We start from the raw sequence: 17,502 nt of genomic DNA on the forward strand, positions 1-17,502 counted from the left end.
CCCCGGCCCAAAGGCAGAAGAAAGACGACCCCATCGGCTCCAGCTCCGCGCTGAAATTCGACCAACTGTTCAATTACCGGGCTGCTTCCCAACCCCGCCCACCGCAGCGCCAGGGCGCATGCGTAGCGCGCTTCGGTTGGCTGCCCCGGCGCGAGGCGGGGCTGCTCGGCCTATGATTGGTTCTCCCGCGCCGGTGATGCCAGACGTAAACCGGCGTCAGGGGCGGCAAGGGGAGCGTGAAGGAAGCCGCGGCGTGCACCGGGAGGAGGCGAAGGGCCGCACCTGAGACAAAATGAGTAAAGCGCACCCGCCCGAGCTAAAAAAGTGAGTACGATGACCCGCCTGACGGAGGGCCCCGGGGTGCGGCTCAGCCTGCGCCGGGTAGTCAGGGAGGGAGGCCCGAGGAAGCCCGACTAGAGGCGTCTGCTTCCCAGCATGCGCCGCGCTCCCGGCTTTCGCTCCCAGCCTGGCCACGTGGGGCGGGGAAGGGGCGCGCGCACGCGCTCTCGGCCCCCTTCCATTCATCCTTTCCGGAGCCTCGCGGCCTTGTTAAGAGTTTAAGATAAAGGCCAGCTGGTTGGGATCGCGGTGTTATTGGAAAGCGGGAGTTTGTGAGTGTATTGGACGGAAGAGTAGACCGAGCGGTTTACGTGGATTCTTTGGAAGCACGCGCGTGCGCATTTGGCGTGGAGGAGGGGAAAAGGCGCCAGAACTTAAAGGGAAAGGAGGCGTCCTCGCGGCCTGCTCGGCTAGGAGGGGGGCTGGAGTGCTAGGGGCGCCGCTCAGAGTTTCTCCGCCTTTCCTCCATTTTCCAGCGCAGCCCCTTCCCACCCGGGACAGCCGCCCTTTATAATAGAGAATAAGAAAGAAAAGTGGGCCTGGGGAGAAACTAAGAGAAAACACGGCCAGTCAGTCGTCTGGGAGGCCATGGAGGCAGCTTGGCTGGCCTCTCATTCTACAAACCAAGAAACTTGGGGCCAGGATAGAATTAGAAGAGGATTGTGACTTTAACGCAGGTGTCTACCTGGGGAGTGGCGGTGCCACCGACAGAAATGGGGGAAGACAGACCAGTAGCAGCTTGGGAAGGAAAGGCTCTGGTCGAACTTGGAAGTCTGCAGCAGCCGACCCCGAATTTAGGAGAGCCCGAGCTCCAGCCTTAGCCCGAAGGCTTCCTGGCTACGGGAGGCCGGGCTGGTCTCATGTGTAAAATGAAGTAACCCCTACCTTCCAGGGTTTGTTGGGAGCATAAAACGAAGGCGTTAGTGGGATGTACTTAGATGAATGCTAGCTCATGTGGTGGAGCTGAGTATGATTCACAGTTAAAGACAAATTCAGGTGTGGGTTTCATAAACATCATTGAAACTGGAAGTGAACGGGATAGCAAAAGTGGTGAGTGTAAAACGGAAAAAGGACATGGTTCAGTATAGAACCTTGGGCAATCCCTATGTTAACAGGGCAAAAGGAGAAAAATCAGGCGAAAGAAGTCTTTAGTTATACTAGGAGAACTTGGAGTGGAATATCCTGAAAGTCAAGGGAAGGAGAAATATCAAAGAGGAAGTCAGCAGTTTGTTTGTTTTTCTTTTAGGTTTTTGCAAGGCAGTGGGGTTAAGTGGCTTGCCAAGGCCACGCAGCTAGGGAATTATTAAGTGTCTGAAGTCGGATTTGCACTCAGGTACTCCTGACTCCAGGGCCAGTATTCTATCCACTGGGCCATCTAGCCACCCCAGAAGTTAACATTCTTAAATGCAAGGTGTTTGGCGAGTGGAATACCATTATAGTTAGGTATAGATTTCATTTGGTTGAGTAAGTGAGTAATGAAGAAGTAGAGATATCTTATTTAGGGCCCCGGAGTATTCTTTGTTTTGTGGACTCAGGCTCTGGCTCTATCTCCTCCCAGAAACTTTTCTTAGTTCTCTGCTCTTCCCATCTCAGTTTGACTTGTAATGGTACTGTGTCTTATCACATTGCAGCAAAGTAAGTGAAGTAAGTAGAACCCTTAGTCTGCAGTCAAGAAGACCCTAATTTCAGTCCAGCATTTGTGACCCTGGAGAAGTCACTTCACCTTGTCCGCCTCCTTTTCCTCAACTGTAAAACAGGGATCGTAAAAGTGCTTGCCCACCAAGGTTGTTAGGAGATATTCTTCAGTCCTGCACATGGTAGCTAAAGGTTTCTTGAGGGCTAGAATCATTTGTAAAGAGTAAATGCTTTACTAGCTATTGTAGTGAGCTTAGAAAGATTTAGGAAAGCTTTTTGGTTTGTTAATTCAAGATTGGAAACACCTAAGATTATTTATAATTAAAGAGGAAGAAACCTGTGAAGAACTGTGGTAGTACTATAAGCTACTATACTGGGAGGTGGGTGTCCAGGCTTCTGGTTCTGGGTCTGCCACTGTGTCACCTTGGGCAAATCACTTCACCTCTGAGGCTATTTCTTCATCTGTAAAATAAGAATATTAGACTAAATAATCTCTAAATTAACTTTCAGCTCCTAATTTTGGAAATCTAATTCAACAAATTTAGAATAATCTACTTATGTACTAGAGAGTAATCAGGGATAGAGAGAGACAAAATTAAGTCCCTACCCTCTTGAAATTACTGGGAAACATGAAGAGAGCACTTGAGTTGGGTTCAACCAATCCAAGAATCCTGACAGGCAGAGAAGGGCAAGAGTTGACTTGTATGATTATATAGAAGCAGGATGTAGGATAACCAAATCAGAATAATGGGCTGGAACATAGTACAAATAATATGAAATACATTCGAAAGGGTAAATTACTGGCGGCTATAAATTTGCTCACCTCAGGAATTTATATCCTATAGTCAGGAGAGAAATACTTTTTGAACTAGAGTAAATCAGTGCTTTGCTGAGTGGATTGCATCAAATACACATTATTCCAAGGACTTAAAACCTTGAAGGGAAAGAGAGACTGAGATAGAGAGGAGGCTTATTGTAGTTTAGTTTTAAGATATGGAAAGAAAGGGATATCATAACTTATATTTATAAAGCATTTTCATGGAGTAGGACTCAAAGATGATAACATGCTAAATGACATTAGGAAACAGAAAGATGTTAGATTAGAATGTTGGGCAAAATCCAAGAAGTTGAAATTCTGTAGCGATAAAGTCTTACACTTGTAAAATTAAGGGAGAAGATTTGAACTTAAGGTCAGGAGGGGGAGATTCAGTTGCAGTATCCCATGGGTTTTTAAGTGCACTCCATGGGAGTCAAAAGTTGGAGCAGTGTTGGGTAGAAGTATGGACCATACTTCAAGGAAAGGGAGACCAGTAGTTTATGAAAGATATTTTTAAACTGGAGGACGTTTGGCCCCAGATGATTGAACCAAGGTAAATAGAAGATGCAAAAAGGGCAAACTTACTCTGGGTGACAGGAAGAACTTCTAACAAAAGGGAAATGAGGCAGGGTTTCCTCAGTGAAGGTATTCAACCACAGGCTAAATGAGTGTTGGTTGTGTAACTTATAAAAATTTAAATATAGATTATACCTGATGATCTCTGGTCCCTTTCAACACTAAAAATTAAGATGAAGACAGTTCACAGCAATCCTGGGTTGGGGGCAAGAAAGGGAAAGGTGATAGATATGTTAGTTAATGTCACAGATAAGAATAGAAATTCTAAAACCATTTTCTCATCCTTAAAGAAGTTGAACTTATTTCATAATTCAGGTTTTATAGACCCATTTAGGAAAAAAAATTATAAAAATAGGGCACAACAGGTTTGTCTCATCATTCTGTTTCAATTATTTTTTTAGTTTTGCAAGGCAATGGAGTTAAGTGACTTGCCCAAGGTCATACAGCTAGGCAGTTATTGAGTGTCAGGCTAGATTTGAACTCAGGTCCTCTTGACTCCAGGGCCAGTCCTCTATCCACTGTGCCACCTAGCTGCCTCAATTTTGTTATTTTTTTTTCCTTTTAATATTTTATTTATTTTGAGTTTTGCAATTTCCCCCCAATCTTACTCCCCCCCCCAACAGAAGGCAATTTGCCAGTCTTTACATTGTTTCCATGGTATACATTGATCCAAATTGAATGTGATAAGAGAGAAATCATATCCTTAAGGAAGAAAAATAAATTATAAGAGATAGCCAGATAACATAAGATATCAAGGGGTTCTAAATTAAAAGTAATAGTCCTTGATCTTTGTTCAAACTCCACAATTCTTTCTCTGGATACAAATGGTATAGCCCCAAATTGTTGCACTAATGGAATGAGCAAGTCCATCAAGGTTGATCATCATCCCCATGTTGCTGTTAGGGTGTACAATATTTTTTCTGGTTCTGCTCATCTCACTCAGCATCAGTTCATGCAAATCCCTCTAGGCTTCCCTGAATTCCCATCCCTCCTGGTTTCTAATAGAACAATAGTGTTCCATGGCATACAAGTGATGTTTTTACCCTTTTTCATCATCTCTTCAAGGTATAAGTCCAGCAGTGGTATTGTTGGATCAAAGGGTATGCATATTTTTGTTGCCCTTTGGCTATAATTCCAAATTGCTCTCCAGAAAGGTTGGGGGTGAGTTCACAGCTCCAACGACAATGTATTAGTGTCCCAGATTTCTCACATCCCTTCCAGCATTGATCATTGTCCTTTCTGGTCATATTGGCCAGTCTGAGAAGTGTGAGGCAGTGCCTCAGATGTTTTAATTTGCATTTCTCTAATAATTTGATTTAGAGAAATTTTTTTTAGAGTTTTCAAGGCAATGGGGTTAAGTGACTTGCCCAAGGCCACACAGCTAGGTAATTATTAAGTGTCTGAGGTCGGATTTGAACTCAGGTACTCCTGACTCCAGGGCCAGTGCTTTATCCACTGCGCCACCTAGCTACCCCTAGAGCAGTTTTTCATATGACTATGGATCACTTCAATTTCCTCAGCTGTAAATTGCCTTTGCATATCCTTTAACCATTTGTCAATTGGGGAATGGCTTTTTTTTTTTTAATTTGACTCAGTTCTCTGTATATTTTAGAAATGAGTCCTTTGTCAGAAATATTAATTGTAAATATTGTTTCCCAGTTTACTACATTTCTTTTGATCTTGGTTTCAGTAGTTTTGTCTTTGCAAAAGCTTTTTAATTTAAATTTTGTTATTCTTAATATTTGCTGACAGGATCCATCCTGAACTGCTTATAGATTGATTAAAAACTTGCTGATGTCATGTCTGTTCTGTAATATATTTGTGGAATTTAAAAGGTCATTTCAAGTCACTTAAGCAAACTGGGGATTCTTCAGATTTATTATTCATTCAACCTTCATCAGTAAATTTTTATGCCTGGTGAAACATCTTTTCCTCCTTAAGGGAAATTTCAGACAAAATTATTTGGGGAATTTACATTTATATAAGTGCACTTAAAGTTTACAAAAATTAATACAGTGATTTGGGATCAATTTGATCGAAGTTTACATTAATTTGACAACTGCCCCCACAAAAGACATATGTGCCAATTTAAGAAGCTCAGGCCCCCTCAAACCCTTGGAATTTAAGTTCCTAACAACTGCACAACTGGACCTTTTTGGACATTTCATTCTCCTGCGTTAAAAAAAGTTTGAAAGTGTTATTTTACTTTCCCCCTTTTGCTTTTTCAGGTTTATGGACAAGAAGCTATCATGTAAGTTGTTTAAGATGATTTTACTAACAAAACTTCAGTTTTTAATTATATGGGTCTCTTTGGCAGTATCTCATTCAGTTCAATTAGTTACAATTAAAATAACGAATACTAAAATCTTTGATTCAGTTTCAACAATTTATCTGGGAGTGAAATAGCAATTTATCTCTGTTAAAAACAACTACAAATTAATAGATTATTTTTGCAAATTAAAATTCAGACTATTTGAATTAAGTCTTCTATAGTTTCTTTAAAAGCTTCCTAAAGATTAGATATGCCTGTGGTCATTCTGATCATTCTTATTAAGATACTTTCTAGACCATCAAGTAACACTTGATCAATTCCAATTTGTTTCTGAACCTACTGAAATAATTTAATGTCTTTTTTTAATTACTAATCTAACTTTCGCTGAAGCCAACTAAATGTAATTTCCTTTTAATAATGTTACTCTTTGAAAGTTCGGTAACCTGTTTCAGCACAGTATTTTAAGTGAACAAGAGTAATCTTTCACATACTTGTGATTTGTGTTACTTAATATTGTACATTCAGGATAGACAGCTAGGTGGTGTAGAGTGTTGGCTTTGAAGGATCAAATAAGATAAAGCAATTTGCAAGCCTTAAAGCAATATATGAATGTTTAGTAATTGTCATTCATTTTTTTTCTTAGAATGGTTAATGGACAATTTTGCTAATATTTCACTTTTTTCCTTAGTGAAATTAAATGGTGGAAGGCATGTCCAAGGTATATTGCGGGGGTTTGATCCATTTATGAATCTTGTGATTGATGAATGTGTAGAGATGGCACCAGGTGGGCAACAGAACAATATTGGAATGGTGGTAAGTATCAATTTTCAAGCTGTAGTTAGTAAGCATTTATTAAGCTTTCCAGGTATAGTGCTGATGTCATGAGCATGTCTTCTTTAATATATTGGTGGAATATAAGAAAATTATTCATTTTAAGGTTTATATCACATTACTAGAGTAAATTATTTAAGCCTATCTGGATTCCTCAGAGATAATTACTAATCCATCCTTCATCTTCAGTAATTTTCTGTATCTGAAAAGGTAATTGATTCTCTCCATTTTTTTTGAAGATGTTATATAGATGGGTTTATTGGCTTCTTTCATATTCATATATGAACAGATGGGAAAGGCAGATTGCAGGCAAGGTCTGCTACTTTATGACTTGTCCCAGGCAAATCATTTAAACTATAATAAAATCTAGTTGTCCAGTCCTATTTCCTAACTAGATAATTGCCTGAAATTGCCTGCTACTCCAGTGCCTATACTCATTACCTCATATCTAGAAAAAACCTTCCTTCCAATTTCTGCCACCCATTCCTTTAAAAAGTTTAACTTGGGTATCACTTCCTCCATGAAGCATTTCCAAACATTCCCAAGCTGAAGGTTATCTCCTTCCTCAAATTTTTCAGCATTTTGCCTTGAAGTATTATATGTACCTTACCCCTTCTACTTCCTTGTCCCTAGAATTTTGCATTTCTTGAGAGAGAAATATTAGTCTGTTGTTGTCCCTGATGCTTTGTGCAGTTATTGATCCTTTGAGTCTGAACATTACAATTGTACATGATACAATCTCTCTACATTGTGAATTTTTAGCATCTCTGTTGTAAATTTGTGTCAGATACACATTTGTATGAATTCCAGATATAAATTGTTAATCCCACCATTCTTGTCACCATTAAGGGGATAATCTGAAATTGAATTTTAATTTAGGTTAAATGCACCTTAACCTGAAACTATAGTTTTTTAAGGTTTGTGGTTATTTCCTAGACTTTAACATTGAGATGTAGTTATATGGGTATTCATAGGACCTACCAATTTTCTGTTCTAAGAAGATTAGTGCAGGCCACTGATACTTTTAGGAGGTCCAAGAGTTTAGTGACTGAATTCTGATGTAACAGGGAAACAAGTAGTTCTTACAAGGTCAGAGAGCCAAGCTGAACTGTGAATTGGCATTGAGAGACCAGTACTAACCCTCAGAAGTATTGAGAACTTGAAGTTGGTTTGTAAAACACTGAGCTGTTTCTTTTCTGCCTCCTGGAAGCTAAGATAAATCATTCTTGGCTTTAAACTCTGGCTGTGTAAACTAATCTCTACTAAAATGTTAGCTGGGCAGTCCTAAATTGATACCTTATGAGGCTCTGCCAAGCATAGTCACTTTAAAAAGAAAAATAAAAACTGTAAAAAGCAAAGCCTTTAAGACCTAATGGATGAAAGGTACTAAGTGTAAAGATGGAGGTGCCGTTCTGACCTTAACTGCAATGAATTCATGGCAGTGACTCAGATAGCCAATGAGTTCTTATTAGTTAGTTTATTTGAATTGATGGGTCATAAGTCAGAATTTGCGTACAACTCTTCCGAAAGGTTGCTGGCCTCTGAACTGGATCTTTTAATAATCCATAATACATTCAAATTCTCTGTTACTACACACAAGAGAAAGGAAAACAAACTCCTATGTGAAACCAAGTGGAGGTTTGACTTATATGCTTGATTTAGAAAATGGTCCTCACAGGCTTCAGAGACTTGTCATTTTAAAAACTCTAACATGAAATATAATGGCAGTAAATAGTTTTTAGGCAGAGAATATGCGAGAGCTGGATTTTATTCTTAAGTAGTGATTTCTCTTTCCACTTGTATAGCCAGGTTTCATGTACTAAATAGCCTTGCTTTTTTCTTAGGTAATCCGAGGAAACAGTATCATTATGTTAGAAGCCTTGGAACGAGTTTAAAGAAGGAAGCACCATCCATGCCCTGGATCTCCACTTGTCCTTTACATTCCCAAGAGCCTCTTTTTTTTTCTTTTGATACATAAAACTAGTCATTGTATATTCTTTAACTTTTTGAAAATAAACTTTTTGTAAGATGTTTAAATGTTTTCTTTCTCTTGGGTCCTCCTAAAAGGAAAGTGATATAGGAATGATGCCTTTTCTTGAATTCTTCTTCTAATTTTGTTTGATGCTACAAGTTGAGGATAATCAGAGTTTCTTTAAATTTAAAAGTACTGTTAAACTGAAACCCAGGTAATTTAGAATATATTTAATACCGTGGCCATTTTGGCTTTTGTATTCTATTTACATTTCTATAGGTAAAATAAAGACACTGGACAGAGTGGCATATTTGTTTATTTTCAGTTTGTGAGCAAAAAAAAAAATACAAGAGATTGGGCGTAGGAGGGGATATAAATCCTTAACCAGGCCTTAATTAGGTGAAAACTCCACAGGAAATCATTTATGGGGGTTAAGCTTTTTGGTGGATCATGGGAGGGGGAGATGGGGGAACAGGATACAGCATTTCTTCCTCTAAAAGTTCAGGCTAGGATTCATATCTAGGTTGTAATATTTAGGCCCCTGAGTTAGAATTCTGAAAATAGTGACATGGCCTAGCCCTCTTTTTAACATTGTAGTAAGAAAAATGATAAACAGGATAAAACTTGTTCTATGGTGACAGCACTTCCACAATTAACCCCCCAAACCCCCACCACCACCATTATCTAGATTAAGAAAAAACATGAAAAAAGAATCAACCCCTAAACTTTTAAACCAGAATTATTCTGTTCCACTATCAGCTCCCTGAACAATGGTGACCCTTTTCACTAAACAACCTTTTAAAATCACATACTGGGGTTCCACTGCTTCATGAACAAGAGTTATCTACTGATAACTGACTTCCCTGGCATAACTTTATTAACAGCAATTTTGCTGTCTCAAAAAGTAGCTGAAAGCAGAATTAATGACAGACATCTTATTCAAATCTTGTTATGTTGTTTTCAGTCTTTAGCATAGCATATACACATGAGATGTTAGGCTCTATATCCATCATCTGGAAGAATCTAGACAGGGAAACTGGTTTTTAAAATCCAATTCTTGATTTTAACAATTAGCTTATGAATGGTAAAGACAGATATAGTACCCTTTAAAAACCATGTTATATGAAAACTCAATATCTGCCATTAAAGATGGTCAACCATCCCTAGGACCTTGCAAATATTAAAAAGTGACCCACTAATTTCTGCTCAGTATACATAACTGAGAGACAAAATTGTAGTGTTAACTGACTTATGTTGTAGCACTGATTTTCACAACCCTTTGGAAGGCTTTCCTCAGTGCTTTGTTAATAAAAATTCCCTAACACAATAAGTAGTAATTCAAATTTGCTTTTTGTATACAATCTTAAGTTTTTGCTAATTATCATTCATATAAACTAATTCTAATTAAGTACTTGATCTTCCACTCTGACTATAGGTAAATTGATTGGCTCAAGCTCAGTGCCAATTCTCTCAAACTTCGTTACATCAAGTATCTCAATGTTCCCTCCCCCTCCCAAATACCTAAAGTTTAAAGGAAAGCTGTCTTTTTCATGTGAATCTCAATGCCCATTTTTTTTCCACTTGTTTCTCTTTACTATTTTTGGAGTTGATTATTACAGGATTTTACATAAACCACAAGTTATTTGCAACCTATTTTTTATTGGGGTACATTCTAGCAGACTGATAATCACCCATTGACTAATTTTGATCAATTTGTTCACTATGGTTAGAGCTTTGAAGGTGTAGTAACTCCTGGGTTATCCCAGAATACACCTGTTAGGAAAGTAAAAACTGAAGGGGATCCTAAGATGTAGCTAAATAAACTGAAGTTCCAGAAGGTTACATAGCTTCCCAAGCGTTAACCCAGGTCTTACTCCAAGTTCAACATTTTGCCTGCTACACTATGCTGCAACTTGTTCAGATTCAGATATAACTGGGCTTGTTCCAGCCTTAACCCAAATCCTTCAGAGGGAAAGTTATTTCCAATGTATTAGCTGTAGAATTGATTTTTTTCAACAGTATCCACTGGGGCAGAACTTTTAAAGATGCCTATTTAGCTATCTACTTTTAAAAAATACAAATGCAAGACCAATAATTTTAAAAGTATATAGTTCTAGAGTACCTTTAAAAGAATTTTTCAGTTTCATAAATCTCATTCTTAAAATGGACCTGTGAAATACTGTACTGAATAAAAATACTACAGGAAAATAGTGGTTAAGTCAAGAGAAGAATCTGAAAATAGAATGACTTATCTGACTCCCCAAATGACTTCCTTTTGGTTTTCCTTCAAGAGTGAACTCTAGTGACTTCTGCCTTGATATCTTAGAGGATATATTATTAAAAATTACCTGAGCCTTATCCTTTAAAAGAAAAAAAAAAGCATAATAGGGAGATGGAATTGAAGATTTGGCCTTCAAAGAGGACTTTCAGCAATGGCACATTTATAAGGAAGAATAGGGTGTCAAGTACTGAAAAAGAAAAGGAGTTTAATCCCATTACTGATAGCCATCACAAGCTAGTTAAAAGTCTCAAAACTAAAAAGGAAAGGATTTAAGTCTATCCCACCCAGTTCCCTCATTTCCCACAAATAAAGCTCAAAAAGAGCCTCATGCCTAAGATCACATAAAACTAGTAACTCTTGCTTCCAATTTCCATGCTCTCTCCTTTAAACCAGTAAAGACTACTCCAAAGTTTGGAAAGGTTCCAAATTAATTGATGATAAACACAATGGTATATCAGATTCCTTACTTTTGTACCTAATTTCAACCTAGATTGAAAAAGGTCCTCAAAGATTTACATGGTAGCTTTAAAGAAACAATTATGGTGGGGGCAGCTAGGTTGTGCAGTGAATAGAGCAACAGCCTTGGAATCAGGAGTACCTGGGTTCAAATCCAACCTCAGACATTTAGTAACTACCTAGCCATGTGGCCTTGGGCAAGCCACTTAACCCCATTGCCTTGAAAAATCTTTTAAAAAAAGAAAAAGAAAAGAAACAATTATGGGCAATGGTTTCATCCTTGACTGAACCCTCTACTTCTTTCAAACCCACCATTGATTATTTTTGTTCAAGTAAAGATAATGACAAATCAACTATATTTAATCCAATACCAAAATCCCTGACTCACAGGGACTCGACCCTTCTTGTCACATTGGGGTTTCATTTGGGTGCATGGAAGGAAGAAGGGAAAGAAGGATGTTGGTGACACTTCAAAGCTCCGTTTTGAGCTTCTCATATAATCCTTCTTGGTCAATCATCTCTGTGTTCCCATACCAACGATGATAGGCAAGAAGAGCTGCATTATGAGCCGCAATGGCACTCATTTCCATGGCACTTGCTGCCCACTCTATGCCACTGAGATAGTATATGCGATCATGGAGGATGATTGGAGGGCACTTCTCTGGAGGCTTATAATGAGGGTATGCAAGCCATTCCTTCTCCTGTACTGAATCATGAGATGCAAACAGCAAATGAAGTTGCTCCTTAGTGAGAGATTCTGAAGAAAATATTTTCCAAACAGCTGAATGGGTTGTTGGTTTAGATTTAAGATCAGCCTCTCTTTTCACAGGCAACACCACTGAGATGCTGTTAATAAACAAGTTTGGGTTGTCAGTTGTTAAGATGTCAGTAAGGTATATGTCATCAGTTGCCGTTAAACCAAAGAAGGATGCATTCAGTCGCCCGTGTACAAAAGTAGTCACCAAGTGGTGATAGTATTGATGAAATTCTGGGATAGGTGGATCAAAGTTTAGAAAAGTGATATTGGACATTTTGCGGTTCAGTGGAGTAGCTACCATGACAATGTCGTACAGGTCTGTGTTTATCCCTGAATCTGTTTTATAGGTGACTTCATATGCCTTCTTGGATCCTCCTGAAGAGAAAAATCACATTTTCATTAGAAAGAAAATTTGTAACAAAGAAGAAATAATATCAACATATTATTTTATAGTATCTGGAACAACATTTTTAGTGGATTGGTTTCTTAATGGCTTGACTCCTTGTAAGGAATTCAGGAATTTTTAATCCTTAAAAGACTATTCTTTGACTTCCCCTCAATAGACATAATCAAGAGAGAAAATGCCTTGCCAACAAATGCTAAAATATCATGGGACATTTACTTTGGGGGGATAACAGCATATGGGGGAATAAAAAGGATCTCTTCTTAAGATATTAACACATTTGTTATTACATGGATATGATCAACACCATTCTCTAGTGGTTCTCCTAATTCTCTAACTGTTCCTTCAAGACTACTTACCCTTTACCCCACCCTTTATCATCGATATTTTCTCCAGGATGTGTCCTTGGAGTTTTTGACTGGGAGACCAAAGACAAGTATAAACCTGCCTCAGACATTCACTAGTTGTGAGACCCTGACCAACTCTAGCCTCAGTTTTCTCATATGTAAAATGAGAAGCCTGAACAAGATGATCTCTGGGGTACCCTCTAGCACTGAATCAATGCACTTCCTCCACGAAGTCTCACCTCGACTGTTGTACCTCTTCAAACTTCCTAATGCCCTTTTTGTGTAATACTGAGGACCACAGTAATCTGTGTATTTGTCATTGTGCTTCCCTGAGAACTTGAGCTCTGTGAAATAGGAACAATGCCTTAAATGACTTATTCCCCCACCCCAGGACTAAATAGTTCTAAATATAGTTTTACATAGTTCTCTATAAAAAGAAAGCACTTAATATTTGCTTGTTCAATAGACACCAAATAAAATGAATTCGCTGAACATCTGAAGACACTCAAAATGATCAAGGATCTCAAACCACTGAGTGGTCCAACAGGTCCATGTCATCTGGCCCTTGAGTCACTAGATGCTAGAGTTAACCCCACAGATTATCTTCTAGATGTTCTTCACAATCTCACATCCTGGCAAGAAGTTATCCATATCCAATGCTACATCTCCCTACATTCTCCTCACATGAATTCTTCAGTCCATACCTCCCTGGAACCCTGCTTCTCCACCCTGGACTACTTTCTAAACAATTTTCCAGGAGCCTTCTCAACCTGGAAGATTCTGCCACCCTTGCAAAAAAAAAAAATTGATTCTTCAGTCTCTATGATCCCTTTTTCCTGTTTAATTATCTCCTTCAAGAATCTCAATTTTAAGGGGGGGGGGGGCTAGGTGGTGCAGTGGATAGAGCACAGGCCCTGGAGTCAGGAGTACCTGAGTTCAAATCCAGCCTCAGACACTTAATAATTACGTAGCTGTGTGGCCTTGGGCAAGCCACTTAACCCCATTTACCTTGCAAAAACCTAGGGGGGAAAAAAAGCTCAATTTTAAGAATAGCTACCTAGGCCAGTGATGTTCACACCTTTATTCCTCTTTGGGCCCTGCTCCTGATTCTCCTGATTTCTTTTTCCACCATTTCATCCTCTTTTTCAATTTCCTTTTATGTGTGGTCTTTTCCCATTAAAACGTCAGCTCCTTAAGGGCAGGGATTGACAGTCATTCTTTTTTCTTCTATTTAGCTCAGTGTTGACTTCCACTTCATCTTTTTTTCTCTGCAGTCCCACTAATTCTCTCCCTCCAACTCTACTTGCACTCAGGTAACCTCTTTAATGAACTCTTTCCTTCACCACTCTGGACACAACCTTCTATCACTGATAGAAACCTTGTTCCTATTCTCATACTCTTGACACAAGGGCTAGATGAGGGATTAGTTGTTCTTCTTGACTGATATCTGCAGAACACTACCATATCATCATCATTAAATTCTGAGCATCCTTGCTTTATCATTGTTTGTAGTTTCCCGATTTTTAATCCTGATTCATCCTACTCTGATCCTACTCCCACATTTTTTTCAAGTTCTGCAACTTTTCTGAAACTAAGCCCAAAAAGCAATTGACACAGCAATATCAATGCTAGGCTATTATATTTTTTAAATAAATCATAAAAAAGGGGAAAGTCTCATATTCAAAAATATTTATAGCAGCTCTTTTTGTAGTAGCAAAGAATTAGAAATTTGAGGGAATGCCCATCAATTGGGATATGGCTGAACAAGTTATGGTATATGAATGTTATGGAGTACTATTGTTCTATAAGAAAATCATGAGTGGTTGGACTTTAGAGAAGCATGGAAAGAATTACATGAACTGATTCTGAGTGAAGAGAACAGGAACCAAAAGAACATTGTACACGTTAAGAACAACATTGTGAAATGAGCAACTATGATGGATGCAGCTCCTCCCAGCAGTTCAGAGATAAAGGATCATTCAGAGAGAGACCTGCTATGAGCAATGCTATCCACATCCAAAGGAAAAAAGCATAAGAGTATGAATGCATACCATGGTCACTTTTTTTGAAAGTTCTGTTTTTCCTTCCTATCTTTGGTTTTCTTTCTTTACCCTTAGTTGTAATTCCTCTTAAACAAAATAACTGATATGTAAATATTTTTAAACACAAATGTACATGTACAACTTTTACCAGCCTATTCACCACCATGGGGAAGGGAGAGGGAAGGGAAGGTGGTAGAAAAATATGAAACTCATAAATTTCCAAATGGATGAATGTTAAAAAACCACTTTTGCATATAACTAGAAAATAAAATTTCAATTAACAAAAAGGAAAGCTTAGGCAACTCTGATATAAGAATCTTTTACAAATCTAATTACATGTGACCTACTAGGTATCTTTGTTGATTATGGCTACAGTAAGCTTTCTTAACCAAAGAAAGGATAGTAAACTGTCAAAAAAGTTGAAACAGATAACTTTCATTCCATGATATTAAAAAACTTTTGGTTTAACAAAATCAGCAAGAGAGTGATAAGGGAATATTGATGATTGGTGTCAAAAACATTGCATTAGAGCAGCTAGGTGGCGTAGTGGATAAAGCACCGGCCCTGGAGTCAGGAGTACCTGGGTTCAAATCTGGTCTCAGACACTTAATAATTGCCTAGCTGTGTGGCCTTGGGCAAGCCACTTAACCCCGTTTGCCTTATAAAAACCTTAAAAACCAACAAACAAAAAAAAGTTGCATTAAATAAAGCTCTGATAAATCTGCTCTCCAATATAGAAAACATACCTAAAATCAAGAGCTATTTTTCAATAAATAAGTTGTTTAAAAAATTCAATTCTCAAAAGTATGAGAACAACAAACTGTATAAAAAAATTACTCCAAATCATTAATAATGAGAAAAATGCAAATCAAAATAACTCTGAAGTTTCACTTCATACCCAAGAAACTGGAAAAGAAGAAAGTTCATGTTAGAGGGACTTGGAATACAGTATGACTAACACAGAGGCAGCTAGGAGGTATAATGAATGGAGCCCTGACCTTGGAGTTAGAAGGACCCTAATTCAAATCTGATCTCAGACACTTGACAATTACTATCTGTGTGACCTTGGGCAAATCACTTAACCCTAATTGTCTCACATCCAGAGCCATCTCCAGTCATTCTAGTTCATTTCTGACCACTAGACCCACATAGTTCCAGAGGAAAAAGTGAGACTGGTGATTTAATACAGCAGCCTCTCACTCAAATTCAATTCACATGCTTGTCATAGCATCACCTCCCTAATGTCATGGTCTTCTTCAAGAATGAAGAAAAAACATCATCATCATCATCATGATCACTAACACACTCTTAGTGGAGCTGTGACCTGGACCAACCATTTTTGAAAATTATGAAAGTGTCACTAAAATGTCCATATCCTTTGATCCAGAGATTCCTCTGTTAGACCGGTACTTCAAAATGGTCAAAAATAGAAAAAGTCCTCTATATACACTATAATAGTCATAACCTATCATATGGGGAAAAGCTAAGCAAATTGTTGTCACACAATATATTGAAATATTACTATATCTTAAAAACCCATGAAGAATTCAGAAAAACACAAGAAAATTTATATGAACAAAGTGAAATAAGCAAAAAAAAAAATACACAATTACTGCAACAATGTCAATGGAAAGAATAACAGCAACAACAGAGAAACTTTGTAATTATAACAACCAAACTTGGCCTTAAAAACATGAGAAAATAAACCTACATTCCTTTTCTGTAGACATAAAGAACTGTAGGTATAGAATATTACGTATACCATCAGACTTAGATATTGTATTTTTTTTCAGTTGTTGTTTTTGCCAATTCATTATTAAAAGGACTCTTTTAACAGGAATCTTTTAAAAGGCTATCTGAGCAGGGAAGAGGAAGATATTGAGAAATGAAGGTGATATAAAAACAAAAGTCAGTATTCATTTTTAAAGAAAAATTAATTTTATTTCTTCTTTGGCAAAGATCATGGGAGCCTATGATTTATTTGATGTCAATGTGAATAGAAATCTGTAGTGCACGTCATAGGAATCCATGCTTAGTTAGCCCCCTGCTATTTTTATATATCAATAATTTCATTATAGCTAATTTATAAGACTTGCAAATAACACAAATATAGAAGGAATACTAATTGGCTGCAGAATCAGGATACAAAAAAATCAGGACAGGCTTATAATTTAGAGATAAATGGAGTCTTAAACTTTTGTCCAAAAAAAAAAAAATTCAACTTCACTGTTATAAGATGGTTGTTATATGAGATGGATCTCCAGGAGAGAGTAAGAGGAGACATTTGGGGAAAGTTTAGGGGATAAATAGTAATTAAATGTATTTTTGATGTTTTTTAAACTCAAGCATTAAGATGGGGAAGTCATTACTAGCTTTTTAAAAAGATCTGAGGGTCTTAGTGAACTCAACATGAGACAGCAGTGGAATATGACATTTCAAAAATGCAGGATAAGATTCATAATGCTAAAGATTAAATCAAATTAAATTAAACAGCCCCATTATACTCTACCCTGATCAAACAATATATAAAGTATTACATCTGATCTGGGCACCATATTTAAGGAAAAAACATTAATGAGATACTGAAGAATATCCAGATAAGAATAAGGATGTGATAGAACTTAAACTATATGGGGATCTGGTTAACTAGAACTGAAAATGAAAAGAAAGCATATTTACATGGCAAGAAGTATGGAAGGGGTGGAGGGAGACAAGATACCAAAGGGAAATACCTGAAGAACTGTCTTGCAAAAGAAAGATTAGACTTATTCTGT

At 37.8% G+C, this 17,502-nt stretch overlaps 2 protein-coding genes across 4 annotated transcripts in view; one reads left to right on the forward strand and one right to left on the reverse strand.

Moving 5' to 3' along the window:
• The first annotated feature begins 194 nt into the window (after positions 1-194).
• SNRPG (small nuclear ribonucleoprotein polypeptide G) lies at positions 195-9,960 on the forward strand. 3 transcript variants are annotated; one of them, XM_074208220.1, is made up of 4 exons: positions 195-324; positions 5,596-5,618; positions 6,328-6,452; positions 8,315-9,960. In XM_074208220.1, the coding sequence occupies exons 1-4, from the start codon at positions 293-295 to the stop codon at positions 8,363-8,365; spliced, it is 231 nt and encodes a 76-aa protein (XP_074064321.1). In that variant the 5' UTR covers positions 195-292; the 3' UTR covers positions 8,366-9,960. The 3 variants fall into 3 exon arrangements, with proteins under 3 accessions (XP_074064321.1, XP_074064332.1, XP_074064339.1); XM_074208231.1 differs by lacking the exon at positions 195-324 and adding an exon at positions 516-1,389; XM_074208238.1 differs by lacking the exon at positions 195-324 and adding an exon at positions 594-611.
• Positions 8,743-17,502, reverse strand: part of PCYOX1 (prenylcysteine oxidase 1) — a 31,477-nt gene continuing 22,717 nt past the window's right edge. Inside the window, exon 6 of the mRNA XM_074208197.1 lies at positions 8,743-12,311. Within this exon, the coding sequence (XP_074064298.1) occupies positions 11,650-12,311 (662 nt within the window). The 3' untranslated portion in view covers positions 8,743-11,649. The remainder of the gene's footprint in view (positions 12,312-17,502) is intronic.

The sequence above is a fragment of the Macrotis lagotis genome, chromosome 1 (genome assembly GCF_037893015.1).
Source record: "Macrotis lagotis isolate mMagLag1 chromosome 1, bilby.v1.9.chrom.fasta, whole genome shotgun sequence".
In the NCBI taxonomy this organism is placed as follows: Eukaryota; Metazoa; Chordata; class Mammalia; order Peramelemorphia; family Peramelidae; genus Macrotis; species Macrotis lagotis.

Bases quoted from the DNA above. Each gene is read 5' to 3' on its own strand.
- SNRPG (XM_074208220.1), top strand. From the start codon at position 293: ATGAGTAAAGCGCACCCGCCCGAGCTAAAAAA. The intron at 325-5,595 runs GTGAGTACGATG...TTGCTTTTTCAG, and splicing joins CACCCGCCCGAGCTAAAAAA to GTTTATGGACAAGAAGCTAT. The intron at 6,453-8,314 runs GTAAGTATCAAT...CTTTTTTCTTAG, and splicing joins AGAACAATATTGGAATGGTG to GTAATCCGAGGAAACAGTAT.